The sequence below is a fragment of the Mirounga leonina genome, unplaced genomic scaffold, assembly GCF_011800145.1.
Source record: "Mirounga leonina isolate KUSES-001 unplaced genomic scaffold, KU_Mleo_1.0 Mir_460, whole genome shotgun sequence".
In the NCBI taxonomy this organism is placed as follows: Eukaryota; Metazoa; Chordata; class Mammalia; order Carnivora; family Phocidae; genus Mirounga; species Mirounga leonina.
Genome location: NW_023270765.1, coordinates 52,084 through 68,485, shown reverse-complemented (window position 1 = coordinate 68,485; position 16,402 = coordinate 52,084). Strand labels below are relative to the sequence as shown.

General features: G+C 51.3%; 1 protein-coding gene across 1 annotated transcript; it reads right to left on the bottom strand.

Moving 5' to 3' along the window:
* Positions 1-1,029: 1,029 nt before the first annotated feature.
* Positions 1,030-10,015, bottom strand: MOG (myelin oligodendrocyte glycoprotein). The gene is made up of 7 exons (XM_034989053.1): positions 9,901-10,015; positions 9,009-9,356; positions 4,212-4,325; positions 3,011-3,031; positions 2,672-2,692; positions 1,307-1,423; positions 1,030-1,070 (listed from the first exon to the last, which is right to left on the bottom strand). Exons 1-7 carry the CDS (start codon positions 9,980-9,982, stop codon positions 1,030-1,032), a joined length of 744 nt encoding a protein of 247 aa, XP_034844944.1. The 5' UTR covers positions 9,983-10,015.
* Between the last annotated feature and the right edge of the window lie 6,387 nt (positions 10,016-16,402).

Genomic DNA, 16,402 nt, shown 5'->3' with positions numbered 1-16,402 from the left:
CAGGGAAGAGAGGGGAGGGGCGATGAGGGAAATGCCGGAAGGACAGGCTAGAGAAGTGGCACACGGAAACTCGTGTTGTTATTAATTAGCACCTGCCTTGTTTCTTTGTGTCTGGTAGACCATCAAGTAGTAGTTGTTGAAGAAATCAGTGCTCTGATAGGGGATAACACGGGAGAGGAAGTACGAGAGGAGGGAAGGGGCCTGAGGGACCCATCCGTGCAGGGGGTGGAGGTCGAGACCGGTGTGACGCCCGCCCCGCTGCCCTCGCCGCTCCGCAGGGCCAGATGGCGCTCCAGCCCGTGGCCTCAGCTGCAGCTCACTCAGCGCCAAGGCTTCGCACTCCCCCTGCTCCTTCCCGTCAATGCTCCCCGCCTCTCCGCTCTGCCCCCCAGGACGGAACGGATTCGCAGCAGGGAGTCTGCCGGTCTCAGTCCTGCCGGTCACTCTCCAGCACAGGAGCTGTCAGAGAGGGGACACCTGCCTGGCCACAGCCAGAGGCGGCTTCCACATGGAGCGAGGAGAGAGGACAGATGTGGGTAGCCAAACGGGGAAGAGGGAGGGTGGATGACAGAAGAGGACTCAGTCCCATTTGGGATTCAGAGCATTCCTGGAAATGCAGGTTGGACGTCCTGGTGGTGAGGAGGCCAGTGAGGGGGACGCCCCACCCTGAGGGTCAGTGCTTGGACCAACCAGGCTGTCCTCCATCCTTGCCAAGATGCAGCATCACTCAGAAGGGGTTTCCTAGAAGGAGGAGAAAATCACCTGAAAAATCTGTCAGTGCCAAGCCATTAGTCCACGGAGAGGAAAGCCCCCCGGGGGTCCCCTTGCCTCTGCTGCACCTGCCTCAGCGGCTGGTGTTGGAGGTGAGGCCCAGGGCAGCTGCCGGAGCATTGGGAAGGGACACCAGCAGAGCACGTTGGAGTGCCCTGCGCCTCCTGAGCCAGGCTCTCTCCAGCTGGAGAGCCGCCCCCCCCCGCCCCTGCCCCCCAGGGCTTCTGGTCCCTCCCCTGCCCCCCTCTCCCTGCCTTCCTAGGGAGAAGAGAACTTACTTAGCTCTTCAAGAAATTGCCCTGGAAAGAAGAAAGCAAGCCATGACTGGTGGAAGATGACTGGTCCCCTCCCCACGCACCCCCCCCTTCCCGGCCCCAGGGCGGCCCCAGCCCCAGGGGGCTCAGCCAGCGGTTCCCCTCCTGGATTCTCTTCCGAGGACCCGGAGTTGGCCTTGGGGGCGGAAGAGGAAGGCCGACTGGGCACTCTGGATCTCGGCCCCCCCACCGACGGGCCCTGCCTGCCGCCCCCACTGCACCTGCGAGCCTTCCATGCAGCCACTCATAGCAGATGACCAAGGCGAGCAGGGGTCCGAGCACCGGAACCAGCACAAACAGGGTTATCTTCCAGCAGGGCACCCTCAGGAAGTGGGGGTCTGAGCCGTGGCCACAGAGCAGAGAGGATTAGCCGGGGTCCCCCACCCCTCCCGCCCTTCTCCGTGTCCTGCGGTCCAAGAACACCAGGCTCTGCAGAGTTCAGGGAGCTGGTGAACTCAGATGAGAAAGGCCCTGCATCCTTATTTTCACCAACCTTTAACTGAATTTAGCATTTCTTCCATTAAAAACGGAGGCCACAAACCAGTCGTCAGCAGTGCCTGTGACTTTATCACCAAAGAAACCACAGATACTTTCATTCCCACTGGAGTTATTGCTGAAATCTCGAAATGCTTGTCAATAGTTTGACAAAGTTATTGCACCTGCTGCTACATTGTTAGTGTGTTTTTGTTATTTAAAGAAACAGTTGTTACTATATTACAAATGGGTTTATATTTTGATACCTGTATTTCAATTCAATGGTTTTCTCTGCAATCGTACCTGTTACGTTTTCTGTGACTGTTTAAAAACCTTATTCTGGGAAAGGGTCCATTAGGCTTCACCAGAATGCCAGGGAGACTCATGGTACAGAAAGAGGTAAGACCTTTGCTACTTGAATCCTACAAAACAAAGATCGTGTTCCTCCCTTCTTGGGTTGCAGAGACTGTGTGTGCGTGGTTTGCATGCTGATGTGATGTCCTAAACACTCAGATGGAGTGCTCCTCGTTCGGGAAGGCTACTCAGAGCAGGGACCATCTGTGCTCTGCCTTAAGGCATCTTATACTTTCTGCAACATCCATCTAACAAGGATGTGGGTGCCCCTCTGTTGCAGGCATGGTCCTTAGGCCCTGGGGAATCTGCAGTGAGCAAAAACGACAGGGACTGTCGTCTTGAAGGGCCAACATTGTAAAGGGGCTTGGTGTGTCCTCCAGGAAGCCTTCCCTAATCAATCCTGTAGAGTCACTTGTTCTGTGCTCCTGATGCGTAAGTACTTAGTTCTCCAGCCAGTTCATTTCACGTCCCCAACTAGACACCAGGCGTGCATGGGATGTTCTGTGTACCTCCCCTCCGTTAACGTCCGCGCAGAGAAACCTTGCACTTGATACAGCAGGAGTTAGCCCTCGGGGCTGCTGGCGCAGTGCCCGGCACGGAGGAGTGGCACAGGGTGCTTGCCATCATCATCTCACCCGTGACTTCTTCAAGGGAAAGGAAGAGGCAGGAGGCCAGCCCCGAGCAAGGGTTCTATTTCCCTGGTGACCGGGTCCCACTGACACCACGCTGACCAGGGAGGACCAGGTCCTGGCACTTACCAAACGTCCGGTGCAGGTTCTCTGAAAGGGAACACACAGGAAGGGACTCAGTGGGGCACTCGGAGGGTTTCCCTTCCCCTCGGAGCCTCTGTGATTGAATCACTTAAAAAACTTTCTAGTGAGTGACCCGGCGGAGGAAAGGGAACTGCTGAACTCTACCCCGGCTGGTGGCAGAGGAAGGAGTCTCGCTACAATCCATGCGTGGTTGCCGGGGTCTGAAATACTAGTGAGGTCCTGTCTGAAGCAAGCACAGGGTATGGGGACAGAGGCAGAGATGGTCAGAGAAAATGACCACGGCACTGATGCCAAAGGACCAGAGGGAGGGTGACGAAAACTCACCTATCTCTGCTCGAAGTTTTCCTAAAACAGAAAAAGGCAACACTGTTAGTTCCAGCCCTGGCATGAGACGGGGCCCCTCCCACACCCGGCGCCGGGGCCTCCGTGCAGGCGGCTTCTCTGCAGCCCAGGACTGTCCGCAGGGGGTGGATGGGAGAGCCCGGGTTCGGAGCTCTCTCCCTGGCTGCTGTCAGCATGAAACACGAGTCCAGTGGGGGGACAGCAATGGCCCAAACCAGCCTCAGGTGTCCTCACCTCCCGTGCCAGCTCTTCGCCTTGGGCTCGCAGGTTTGCATCGTCGACCCCCCCGCCCCCTGCTGGGCTGTCACTTGGTAAATCTAAAGCCACTAACGTCCAAATGCGGAAGGAGACAGGCTCCCAAGTAGACGCTGCATCACAATATCCCTTCCCAGACAGGAGGGAGGCAGGTCCCCCGCAAGACAAGGTCCATCAGCCCTGCGCTGGATTCAAACCCGGGCGGCCAGACACCATCGCAGGTCCCTTCTGCTCAGCCGTGGGAACTGACAGCCTTTTTCACATGGGGGGAGAAGGGCACTGAGTACCCGGGATGAGTTCAAGGGGAGAGAGAGGACCCACCCTTACGCCCTCGCACACCCCAGCCCTCCCTGCAGCTTTATGCTCTCACGACCCGGCGGGGGGAGAAGAATCCCAGGGCCCGTGAGCTTTGGCTCAGGGAGAAGGCGCAGGGTGGACGCTCTGGGCACAGAAGAGGAGCTTCACTGATAGCTGAGGCCGGGTCCTCCGTGTTGAGCGGACAACAAGGAGGAAACAAGTTTCGAACGCTGACGATGCGGTGGGGACTTTTGCTCAGGGTCGTTATTTAAACCTCCAGTAGGCGTCGACCTGTCCGACTCGGAGGCTCACGTTCCCTCGGCATGAAGCTGCCAGGTGTGGTCCAGAGACCGCGGGGGGCAGGCCCGCGCCCTGCCAAGGACAGGGGTGTCGCCCACCTAACTACTGAACCACCCCAGGCCTCGGGCGCCTCCTCTGTAAAATGGGGCTGTTGGAGGTCGGCCCTACCTCACAGGGAAATGCAAGCACCCGTTACAGAAATGAAAGCATTCGGTGAGACGTCAGATTGTCATTCTGCAGTTTTGAACCCAGAAGTCACTCAAAACTAAACATTAGGCAACAAGCTCCAAGAGGCCAGGGTATTTCAGGGAAGGGGCCCAGCAGTCTGTACCTCTCAGTCTGTGCTGCAGGCAGAGGTAGACGAGGCCCACGGTGATCTGCAGGAGCAGCACGGGGAGGACCGCGAGGAGAACCAGCACTCCAGGGCTGATCCAGTAGAAGGGGTCTGAAAGGCAGAGTGGTGCTGCAGCCCCAGGCCCCGCACGGAGCCTGGGGCTGCACCGATTGGAAGAGAGGACACAGAGCTTGAAGGAAAAGTGGGTCTGTTTCCGGGAAGGGCTCGTGGTTTTCCAGGTTCCATACGAGGCCCGTCTCACAGAGCTTGGGAACCAGCCAAGAGACTTAGATCTGGTGCTCACGGGGCATGGGGAAGGGCTCCACGGGGAGGATGACAAGACTGGACGAGGGAGGCCAGTGCGGAGCCCACAGTCACGAGGAGAGTACAACACGGCCCGAGCCTGAACGAGGACGGGATGGGGTTAGGGAGGCAGGATCTGTGGAGTTAGAGGGGAAAACCATGCAGTTATTTTTAGTAATCTTTGACCTGAAATTTAGCATTTCTTTTCATTAGCATGTCTGTGGGCAACGCACCACAATACCATGAACAGAACAGTGACTTTGTCATCAGTAAAACCACAGATATTTTCGTATCGCGTTAGAGTTGTCAGAAAAACCTCAAAATATCACTTACGTTTGTCACTAAGTACCAGGGCCACTCCATATCTTGTTGTCGCAACATTTTGATAGCTGTGTTTCAGTACAAATGTGTTTTATTTAATGCATTTAAAACATCCATCTGGGAAGGGTAAAAAAAAAAAGGACGGGGGAGGCCTGGCTGGCTCCATCAGTAGAGCATGCGACTCTTGATCTTGGGGTTGTGAGTTCGAGCCCCACACTGGGCACAGAATTTACTTAAAAAAAGAGAGAGAGCAGAAGGGTCCGTCGACTTCACCAGTCCAGTTAAGAACCCCTCTTGTGGAGGTTCTGAGACAGTGGCATACGTAGGGTTTGATGACTGAGGGGATGTGGAGTGGGACCACTGATGGGGGGTGGCCTTCGGCTCTGGCTCCCACCTAGAACTTGCCATTCTAGAATCTTGTTCGTCAGCGCCCAAGAGCTCTTCCTGACTAACCTCAGTGAGCCCGGCTGGGCTCAGCCCTTGTTCTCTCCTTTTGGGGGTTAGAGAAAGACACGGCCATCAAGGGCAGGGACTAACTGACAGCAAGCAACTGGTCTGGGAGGGTTTATTAGGTATAAACAAAAATCCTTCAAGTTGCAGATTAAGGCTCCTGTCTATTATGTTCCCCAGAATAAAATGTAGCCAATTCTACTTTCCAAGTTCTTATCAGAAGTTCCCTGCAGTTGGGATGCCTGCGGGGCTCAGTCGGTGAGGCGTCTGCCTTCTGCTCAGGTCATGATCCCAGGGCCCGAGGATTGAGTCCCGCGTCGGGCTCCCTGCTCAGTAGGGAGCTTGCTTCTCCCTCTGCCTGTGCGCTCTCTCTCTGACAAATAAATAAATAAAATCTTAAAAAAAAAAAAAAAGTTCCCTGCAGCAATGTGATTTAGCAGGTATAGACTTCCATTCTTTGCACATTTTTATACCTTCACAAAGTACTAGGATCATAAAAAACAGAAAAGAAGGAGCCATTAGGGGCCTTCTGATGGAAAGGAGTATACAGCATCACCTATGAATGCTTGGAAAAATAAATTAAACCTGAATCTGATTGTATACTTCTTTCTCCGTTTACAAGAAATACAAGTATGGGGCACTGTGCTGAACAGAATGGGAATGAAATCAGCAAACGCTAGGCCATGGGAAACTCCACCGGGCAAACGCCAAGGTGTGGATCTTGTGTAGATTAGACTCAGACCAAACAACTGTAAAAATATATTCGTGAAACAATCAGGGGAATTTGAACACAGAGTGGATATTGAGGACCTTAAGGCATTTTTGTTAATTTTAGAAAAGATAGGATAACAGTATTGTGGTTATGTTTGTTTTTTTTTAATTTTTAATTTAATTTAATTTTTATTTTTTTTTAAAGATTTTATTTATTTATTTGAGACAGAGAGAATGAGAGACAGAGAGCATGAGAGGGAGGAGGGTCAGAGGGAGAAGCAGACTCCCTGCCGAGCAGGGAGCCCGATGCGGGACTCGATCCCGGGACTCGATCCCGGGACTCGATCCCGGGACTCCAGGATCATGACCTGAGCCGAAGGCAGTCGCTTAACCAACTGAGCCGCCCAGGCGCCCTGTTTGTTTTTTTTTTAAAGAGTTCTTACATGTGAGCAATACATTCTTTTTTGTTTTCCAAGTAAACTCGACCCCCAATGTGGGGCTGGAAGTCATGACCTTGAGATCAAGAGTCCCTGACCTTGAGATCAACAGTCTCGTCCTCCACGGACTGAGCCAGCCAGGTGCCCCTGAGTGACACATTCTTGCGCATTTAGCAAGGGAATGATAATAGGGCCTAGGATTTGCCCCAGTAATTCAGTGGGGGAGGGTGGAGATGAGTGGGTCAGGTGACGGGTCAGGTGAAGCAGGCTGTCTGTCTGTCCTTTGTCCGTCTGCCGGGGTGATTGCTGCAGAAAGGTGGTGGGTCCCTGGAGGCTCATTGTAATAGTCTCTCTGCTTCTGTGATGCTTTTAAGTTTCATAATGAAGTGTTTAGAGAAAGGATTAGAGACACCGGGTAGTAAAATCACAAAAATGCAAGAAAAAACTAAAGTTGGAAAGAAAGATAAAAGACTCTTCAGAGAAGAAGGGGAGGTATTTATCTGCTATAACAGTCACTGCATTTCAATCCTCGATTCGGCTCAGATTCCTGCGCCCCCGTGAGGCGGGTGGTCCCTGTTTACTTGTAAAACACTCTTTTTTTAGACTCTCAGGCATGCAGACTCTGAGATGGGAGGAAGGGGGTAGGAATGTTGAAAATCTACCCAAAGAAAAACGCCGTCCCCTGAGGCAATTTCTTCCTCCCTCCCTCCCTCCCTTCCTTCCTCCCTTCCTTCCTTCCTTTCTCTTTCTTTTCTTTCTTTCTTTCTTTCTTTCTTTCTTTCTTTCTTTCTTTCTTTCTTTCTTTCTTCTTTCTTTCTTTCTTCTTTCTTTCTTTTCTTCTTTCTTTCTTTCTCTCTCTTTTTTCTTTCTTTCTTTTTCTTCTTTCTTTCTTTCTTTCTTTCTTTCCTTCTTTCCTTCTTTCTTTCTTTCTTTCTTTCTTTCTTTCTTTTCTTCTTTCTTTCTCTCTTTCTCTTTTTTTCTTTCTTTCTTTTTCTTCTTTCTTTCTTTCTTTCTTTCTTTCTTTCTTTCTTTCTTTCTTTCTTTCTTTCTTTCTTTCTTTCTTCTTTCTCTTCCTTCCTCCCTCCCTCCCTCCCTTCCTTCCTTCCTTCCTTCCTTTCTCTTTCTTTTCTTTCTTTCTTTCTTTCTTTCTTTCTTTCTTTCTTTCTTTCTTTCTTTCTTTCTTTCTTCTTTCTCTTCCTTCCTTCCTCCCTCTCTCTCTCTCTCTCTCTCTCTCTCTCTCTCTTCCCTCCTTCCTCCCTCCCTTTCTTCTTGTCTTTGGGGGTGGGGGCTGTGCTGGGGGGAGGCTGACACAGCACAGGAAGGCGGAAAAGCTGCACACGGGTGGTCCTCAGGATCACACGTCCCTGCAGGTACAACCCCCCAGTAGGACCAGCTGTGTGCACATGGTCTGCGGCACACAAAGCCATTTTCACATCCCGGACACCCTCCTCCAGGAACAGGGCTTTGTTATTGCGCACACAATGCCATCTTCTGGCCGCGACACACAGAAGCGATGGATTGTCTGACGAGCAGGTGCGGAGGAGGGAAAGGACCTTGAGACACTGTTCCTCAGTCGATAGCAGGCAACAGTAAGGCTCCCTCTCCCACCCTGTGCACATCTTAACCAGCCTGCGAGAGGACCAAAAACCAAATGCCAAAATCCCCATCATACAAAAGGCACCAAAAGAGGGAATTCGGAAGGTGGAGTCTTTCTTTCACACATTTGCTCCATTTGTGTATTTACTCGGACCACGTTTGCCAGGAATGCATTGTTCAGTGATGTTCCTTGTCTAATAAAACACCACAAATACATCCACTGAGGTATCCACTGTAGTGGGATTTGGTCATTTTGATCATTTTGGTCATTCCTTAGGAATCGTGCCTTTGTTTTTGACAAACCAGGGGACATTCCAAAGCCAAACATGGAAGGAAGAAAGTCCACGCTGACACTGGAATTAACCTTCAGGTTATTACATCCCCTTCCAGTGGTAAAAAACAATCAGAAATGGATTATTTTGGGTTGTGCTGCTGCTATTTCTCAGCTTTTTTACTTTGGTTTTTATTTTATTTAAACAATTTTTTGTTTATGCTTTCTCTATATGTACTCACAAATGTACTTATTTTCAGCTCTTTTCTACTAACTCATACACAGCGCCCTATAATTCTGGTGTCTCCTCTGGCTGGATCACACTCCACCCTCCCTCCTGCCCCTCCTCCCCCAAAGTGAACCACAGTCACTTCACTGTCTGATGGGATCCTTTCATATTTTACTGCAGTGTCTCTGCATGTACATCTGCATCCAGGAACACGAAGTCCCATGCTTGTTCCCTACATCCAAAGCCCCTCACACAGTGCCCCCCAGCCGTGGGGCACAGCCCTAAGACAACCTATCAGGGTCTGGGTAGCAGTGCAGATTCCATCATTTCCCTGCTCCTGGCATTGGCTTTGATCCAGCCTCTTCCCCACCCGGACAGCCAGACACAGGAGTGGGATGTTTGGGCTGTACGGTCGCATCTCCGAGGAGAGAGTGATGAAAGTCTCCGAGGGAGGTCTTCCCCCCGCAGATACTCACCTTCCACTCTCAGTTCCATTGCCGCCTCCTCCTGGTAGGAATGATCCCGGAAGAAGCAGGTGAAACCTCCTTCATCTGCGAACCTCACATTCCGGATCCTGAGGGTCACCTTCCCCTCGCCCATGGTTTCTTTCAGCAGCTCGGTCCGCCCCCGATATTCGGGTGCCTGCTCTGCATCCTGGTCCTTGCCATTTCGGTAGAGATGGACCACCCTGGAGAAGGGGGGCCGGTACCAGCCCACCTCCATGCCTGTGGCGTTCTTCCCGGGATAGATGTGACACGGCAGCTCTGCTTCATCCCCCACCAGCGCCCGGATGGGGTGGCCTGGTCCTATTACTCTGAACTGTCCTGTCCAAGACACCAAAGAAAAGAAACCGAGAGTCACAGGACCTTGACACACAAGCATGTCCCGGGAAGGGCTGCTTCCTAACAGTGAAGGAAGAAGACACTGATTTTTACATGGCGTTCTGGAACGGGAGAAGAGAGACCCCCAGTTGTAGAGGTGCCGCGAGTGCCCTGGATGGGAGGAATGTTCTAGCATGTGGTCACTCAGCAGGGCTGCTCACGCTTCTGCCTTCTGTATCCATCTCTGACTCTGCAGCCCAGCCTTTAGGGCCCATCGTGGGATGTGGTCTGGCATCTTGCAGTTTAATTCTTGGGATGGGGGCCCCCTGTCTGAACCTAACCAAGCTGCTCCCTACTTTCCCCTGGTGGGTTTGCTTTTGTCCTTGTTCACACCCTGTTCTGAGGAGGGGAGCCCTTTGAGCACACCCATGTTTTGGACAGATAACATGCAAGACAAGCTGAGGATGAATTGAAGGAGGTGAACCCAGGGAAACTGGCCTTTCTGTCGTCAGGGTCTCCCCAGGGCAGAAATAAAGATAAATCTTACCTGCAGAGCTGCAAGACAGCTGGAGGAGGAGGAGGAGGGAGGGAAGGCAGCCGGGCAAAGAGGACCTCAATAAACTAGCCATCTCCACTGGGACTGGGGACAGAGCGGCCCTGCAGCAGGGTCAGGCCGAGCGGAGGCCCTCGGGGTGCATGTCCCCTACCTCTGACAAAGCCTGAGGGGAGGATCTGGGAGGGCAGCCTCCTGCGAGCTCTGCTGCAGCTGTGCTCCCAGGAAGGGCCGGGTCATCCCTGCCAGGCACTTACACAAAAGGGCTACTGACCCAGGGGATGACCAGGGCTTGCCGTCCCCACCCCCTCAAAGCTGCGGAGCGGAGGCTGCCTGGTACTGCCCCCCACAGCCGCTCTGGGCAGCCCAGCATTCCTGGGGCTTCTGGGGGTGAGCACTGCCTGGGCCTCGGGGAAGGCTGTTGGGTGGTCTGTGAGGTTCCTTCCACCCCTCTCTTCCTGCTGTCCACCAAGGGGGAGGAATTACTGTGGGTTTCAGAAAAGGGAAGGCAGGCATTCTCCCTGACCTCTAACTTCCCTCTCTGATGCACGGCCAAACTCCCTTCCTTATGTTCAGACGTGTGCTGGATCGCTTGGGCGTCGTCAGCTTCCCGTTCCCAGAGAATATGTTTGGGAAAGGTGGGAGCTAAGCACTGCTTGTGCTCAGAGAGGCCAACACGGAGGAGGGGGGTTCAGGGAGGTCGGTGGCCGGTGGGCAGCACGGCCGTCAGGGTGCTTCTCCCAGCCTTGGCGTCAGGATCTGACTTCCTCACTGTCATAGGGAGAAGTGAGACCTGGAATGGAAATAGGACCTCTTCCCTGCCCTCAGACTCAGCGGATCCCTGAAGAGTAAGACCAGTAGCATCATTGATGGGGAGAACAAAGGCAAAGGGAAAAAAAATTAAACTTTCTTTCTACCTACAGCCCACTGACAAGTCCTTGAAACAGGCAGAGTGACCTTCCTCTGGGAGCTCAGCTGCCTCAATGTTAATACCCTGATGAGGGCAAAAGGCCAACCATAGCTTAACATCATCCCGACCCCCAGGATTCTGTAGGTCTACTCTAACATATAAAAATTCCTTCGGAAACTTCCTTTATCTCTAACCCCCCCAAGATACGTGTTGGCAATCATCCCCCAAGCACATGACCCCCTGATATATATCTGAAGGGTCTCATGACAGGTTTTATTAGACGGTAATAAATGACTTTTTCCCAACAACAGCTAGCCCCCTCAAGGTCCTGGAAACCTTGCTCCCAAATTCCTTAGAGACTTACACTCCCCCCTAACCCCCTCCCAACTTGAAAGTATACAATGGGCCCCTTCTCATGATCCCAGCGCGGCTCTTTCTGCCCACGGGTCCTGTCCCTGTGCTTTAATAAAACCACCTTTTTGCATCAAAGACCTCTCAAGAATTCTTTCTTGGCTGTTTGCTCTTGAACCCCAACATTTTCACATCGATCACCAAATTTGAAAAACATATCTGCCAATCTTCAAGCAAGGCTGTCTCACAAATAAAAAAAAAAGGGTCAGGAAGGAGAGTTTAAAGCCATGTTGTCCAACACAGGAGTCACTAAGCCACAGTGGTCATTCAAGTTAAAATTAAGTAAGATTTAAAGTTCAGTTCCTTGATTCACCAGCCATGTTTCAAGTGCTCGGCAGCACATGCAGCTAGTGGGTAACACATAGGACAGCACGGATGTAGACCATTTTCATCATCACAGAAAGTTATATTGGGCAGCACTGTTGAAGGGCTAGGACCTCGACTGGGGTGTACGATTTCTGCTTTTGTCCGAGATGAGCCCAAGGAGCTGGGAGAACAGACTGGTCAGCTGAGCCTGGAGTGTCTTGTTCCTCCTTCCTGCAAGGCAGCTGGAGTTGGGCACATGCAGGCTGGCCTGGAGCTGTGAGGGTGAACGTCAAGGTCGGCAGGGGTCAATCAGGTGGGAGGGGCAGGCTCTGTGCTTGCCTGACTGTCTCCCCAGGGGGGAGTCTTTCCTTCCAGAACCTGAAATATCCTGCGGTGTTCTTCCTCCATGATGCACATGCAGGGGGTAGAGTTATGCACAAGATACTTCCCTGGGCGGGGCTTGAAATTGTCCAGCACTGTGTGGTTGTCAAAGCTGGATGGGAGATCAGGTGGAGTGCAGCGCTGGGAGAGCAGATGGTCAACAGCTCGCCAATCAGGGGCACCTGGGAGGCTAAGTCGGTTAAGTGGATGCCTTCGGCTCAGGTCATGATCCCAGGGTCCTGGGATCGAGTCCAGCATCGGGCTCCCTGCTCAGCAGAGAGTCTGCTTCTCCCTCTCCCTCTGCTGCTCCCCCTGCTTGTGTGCTCTCTCTCTGCTGAATAAATAAATAAAATCTTAAAAAAAGTTAGCCAATCAAAGCCATTTTGGAGAAAGCGCAGCGTCTCTGAAAACTAACGAACAAACACCAAAGAAACACCTTACTAAATGCTTCCCTATGGTGCTGTCCTAAGCGATTTGCTTGTATTAATTCATTTAATCCTTACAATAATAAAACAAATGTTAAACTATTACCATTCTTATTTTACAGATGAGGAAACTGAAGCACAAGAGTTAAGTAACGTGCTCCAGGTCACACCACCACGGAGTGGCAGGGTGGAATCTGAGCCAGGTTTTCTCTCCCCAAACTGGCGCTTGATCAGTGTAGTCCCCTCCTCAGACTCACCTTCAGGTCCTCTTCTGCCTCAGGTCTCTGGAAAGCGGGAGGACCCTGGAGCTGGGGGAGCTGTCCCAAGGACGACGGGATCTCTGTGCAAAGGTGATGTGAACAAGAGGAGGGGGCCGCCAGGACAAAGAATCCGGTAGTGTCACCATTTACAGAATTCTGGATATAGGAGTGTCAGGTTTTTGCTGGGCATGGAGATGAGGTACAGGAGTAGATGTGGTGAAGCTGCCCTGCGTTGGTCAGAGCTGGGCATTTCCCTTAGTGCTTAAGTGTTACTTTAACTGATTGTGTGCAGCATATGTTCTGTGATTTCACCGGCATCCTTGGGTTGTTCTTGTGTGTCTTTCTCTCCTCAGTGAGTTCCACTTTATCTGCTCTTCCCACCATGTTTGATCGCAGCCTGGGGACACGGTCATGCCGGCAGAATGGCATACCGTACAACGACGGTGGAAGCACTCCGGAAGAGGTAGCTTACTCAGGTAGAAATGCAGGGAGAGTGCTGTGTAGCTCTCCCAGACACGGTGTTCAATACGTGTCTTTTTTTTTTTTTTTTTAAGATTTTATTTATTTATTTGAGACAGAGAGAATGAGAGAGAGCAAGCACATGAGAGGGGGGAGGGTCAGAGGGAGAAGCAGACTCCCTGCCGAGCAGGGAGCCCGATGCGGGACTCGATCCCGGGACTCCAGGATCATGACCTGAGCCGAAGGCAGTCGCCCAACCAACTGAGCCACCCAGGCGCCCTCAATACGTGTCTTACACAAAGGACGACAGACCCACTGTTCTGCTTCTTGTGTTCGCTTAACAAGGCTTCATTCCACAGGAACACATAATTTAGCTCTCTTGCGCTTCCAAAAATTAATTCTTTTCTTTTTTTAAAGATTTTATTTATTTATTTGACGGAGAGAAAGATAGCCAGGGAGGGAACACAAGCTGGGGGAGTGGGAGAGGGAGAAGCAGGCTCCCCGCCGAGCAGGGAGCCCGATGCGGGGCTCCATCCCGGGACCCTGGGACCATGACTTGAGCCGAAGGCAGATGCTTAACGACTGAGCCACCCAGCCCCCCCAACTTAATTCTTGTTTATTTCGTCATTCATATGCTTTTGTTTCAAAATCTAAAAGGTATAAAATAATGTTCCTTGAAAATCTCCCTCCCAGTCACCCGGAGCCAACATATTTCTCTGAATCCTTCCACATATGTGCCACTGAAGGAAACTCCAGGAGAAATCACTCCCCTCATCTTGCATTTTTAAAAACATAAATGGTATTTTTTTTTAAAAGTAAACCCTACACTCAACATGGGGCTCAAATTCACAACTCCAAGATCAAGAGTAGCATGCTCTACCCACTGAGCCACCAGGTGCCCCATAAGTGGTAATAATTTATCTTAGAGACCTTTCCATATTAGTACCTAAAGAACATACCCATTATTTTATACAGCTACACAGTATTTTATTGCATGAATGTATCAAACTTACTTAACTAGTTTCTAAGAACATTTAGGTTGTTTCAATTTTTTAAGTGTCTATTTTACTGGCTTAAATAAAAATGTATTTAATTAACTTAAATTAATCAATATTTCATAGAAAATCTTATGTGTTAAGCTTTGTATTAGGTGCGGATAATAAAAGTTTCAGGAACACAGATAGGTTTTTGCCTTCATGTAAATTATACTATTACATTACAGCTAGATACTTTAAAAAAAAAGATTTTATTTATTTGAGAGAGAGAGAGAAAAAGCAGAAGTGGGGTGGGGGGCAGGAGTGGAGGGAGAGAGAGAGAAGCAGAACCCTCACTGAGCAGGGAGCCTGCCCCACTTGCCCCTGCAGGGCTCGATACCAGGACCCTGAAATCATGACCTGAGCCAAAGAGCTATATTCTAGTTATATGTCACCAAAGGGCACAAGTCACAGAGTATCAGGCCACCATTTTCATATAATGAAATGCTCTTACATATAATTTGCTAATGAATATTGGTCTGCTAGGGCCAGCTACATAAAGTGAGGGGCCCTGTACCAAGTGAAACTATGAGTCCCCTTGTCCAAATAGCAAGAAAGAAGCCTTTCCTTTCTTGTGTGTTCACTCTTGATCTGTCTTGGTGTCACGTTTTTGCTTTTGCTATTTAATGTCACATTCCTTCAGGGACACAGATACTTGAGGCCCTGAGCCAGGCTTGTCTAGACAGGTGTGCATGCCTGACCCTTCCTTTCCCCTTTGCCCTGGTCCCTCCTGGGAAAACACTGTACAGAGGGTGGCGGTGTCTCCTTGGGGGTGTGTGGGAGGCAGCTGAAAACCAGTCCTGCAGATGCTGGGAGGCATGAACAGCAAGACCAAGCTTGAGCATGGGCTCCAAGCTCCTGGTGCAATCTCTTTGGACTTCACTTACAAAACACACACTGAAAGAAGAGATGGCGGGCGCCTGGGTGGCTCAGTTGGTTAAGCGACTGCCTTTGGCTCAGTCATGATCCTGGAGTCCCAGGATCGAGTCTTGCATTGGGCTCCCTGCTCGGCAGGGAGTCTGCTTCTCCCTTTGACCCTCCTCCCTCTCATGCTCTCTGTCTCTCATTCTCTCTCTCTCAAATAAATAAAATCTTAAAAAAAAAAAAAAAAGAAAAAAGAGATGGCTAAGAATTTCAAGGTGATGACACAGAGCGTGAGAAGCCAGTGCATGGCCCCTCCTCCTCCAAAGCATGGGGCAGTGTGAGTGTCCTGGCTGCTTGCCCACGAGTCACTGCCTTCCACATGAGTGGAGTTGCTAGTTCAAGAAGCATGTGCATTTGTCATTTTAATAAGCACTGATGAATTGCCCTGCACCAAGGTGTATCCTTTGTTCCAGTGTAGGAGGGCGATTCCGAGAATTACGGGTGTGACTCCCTGTGAGCTGTGATCCCACACAGTGAGCACTCTGTGCTGTGTTAATGCTCACCCACACCGATTTTTTCTTCTGGGACTGCCTCTAGTGGTGTAAATAGCAAGAGGAATGTGACATTTCCTTTTCCACTTCTGTGGCTCTATTTCCATGCATTTGTGTTTAAGTTGGTCTGGAGAGTCCTGGAGGCTCAGTGACCGATGGACTGTAAAGGGTCTGACTTAGATCCATTTAGCCAGGTGTTTCCAGGTGGGCGGGAGGGCCGAGAACACAGTCTGGATCAACCTGGCGCAGGTGACGAGCGAGCGAGCGCCGGTAGCTGTGAGCGTGCGTGTTGCCACAGGCCTTTGTATACACTGGTGTGTTTACGCAAGTGACCCACAGGGCAGAAGAATACGAACAACAATGTTCTGCCAAAGGTTTACATTTTATCTATCAACATTTCCCCCACTTTTGTGTCTTCCCTGTTATTATTCTGAAATCCAACCGTATTTTCCTCCTTTATAAAGAAAAGCATCCAGCTTGTTATAAATCAGGTGAGTCGGGCCCTTGGGCGAGATGGGTTGTTCCGCGGAAGAGGCATGGGGCGGTTTTGTGTGGGCCCGGCGGCGCAGAAGGGTCAGGTGCAGGCCCTGGGAGGCCGATTTCAGTTCAGCACACAGAGGACGCTTCTGTCGGAGCCGTCCAGGCGGACCCCCCGGACCGGGCGCGCTTCCCGGTCTTCCCACTGCGGGAGCGTCACGCCGACGCCGAGGAGGTTAGGCCAGGTAACCCTATGGCCTTTTCCTAGCTGTACGATCCCGCAAGAATGTGATTCCTTCCCCCATCTTTCTCCCCCGGGCTACTTCGCCTCCTTTCCGTCCCCCTGGCGCTTTGCCGTTCGCCCACACGGTGGCAGGGTCCGCGGGCGGAGGCCCGAGCGCGCCCCGGTTTGCCCGGC

Coding starts and splice junctions, on each gene's coding strand:
- MOG (XM_034989053.1), bottom strand. CDS start 9,982: ATGGCTAGTTTATTGAGGTCCTCTTTGCCCGGCTGCCTTCCCTCCCTC. Junction 4,326..9,008: donor AATGGAACTGAGAGTGGAAG/GTGAGTATCTGC, acceptor TCTGCCTTTCAG/ACCCCTTCTACTGGATCAGC. Junction 1,071..1,306: donor GCTGCATGGAAGGCTCGCAG/GTGCAGTGGGGG, acceptor TCTTCTTTCCAG/GGCAATTTCTTGAAGAGCTA.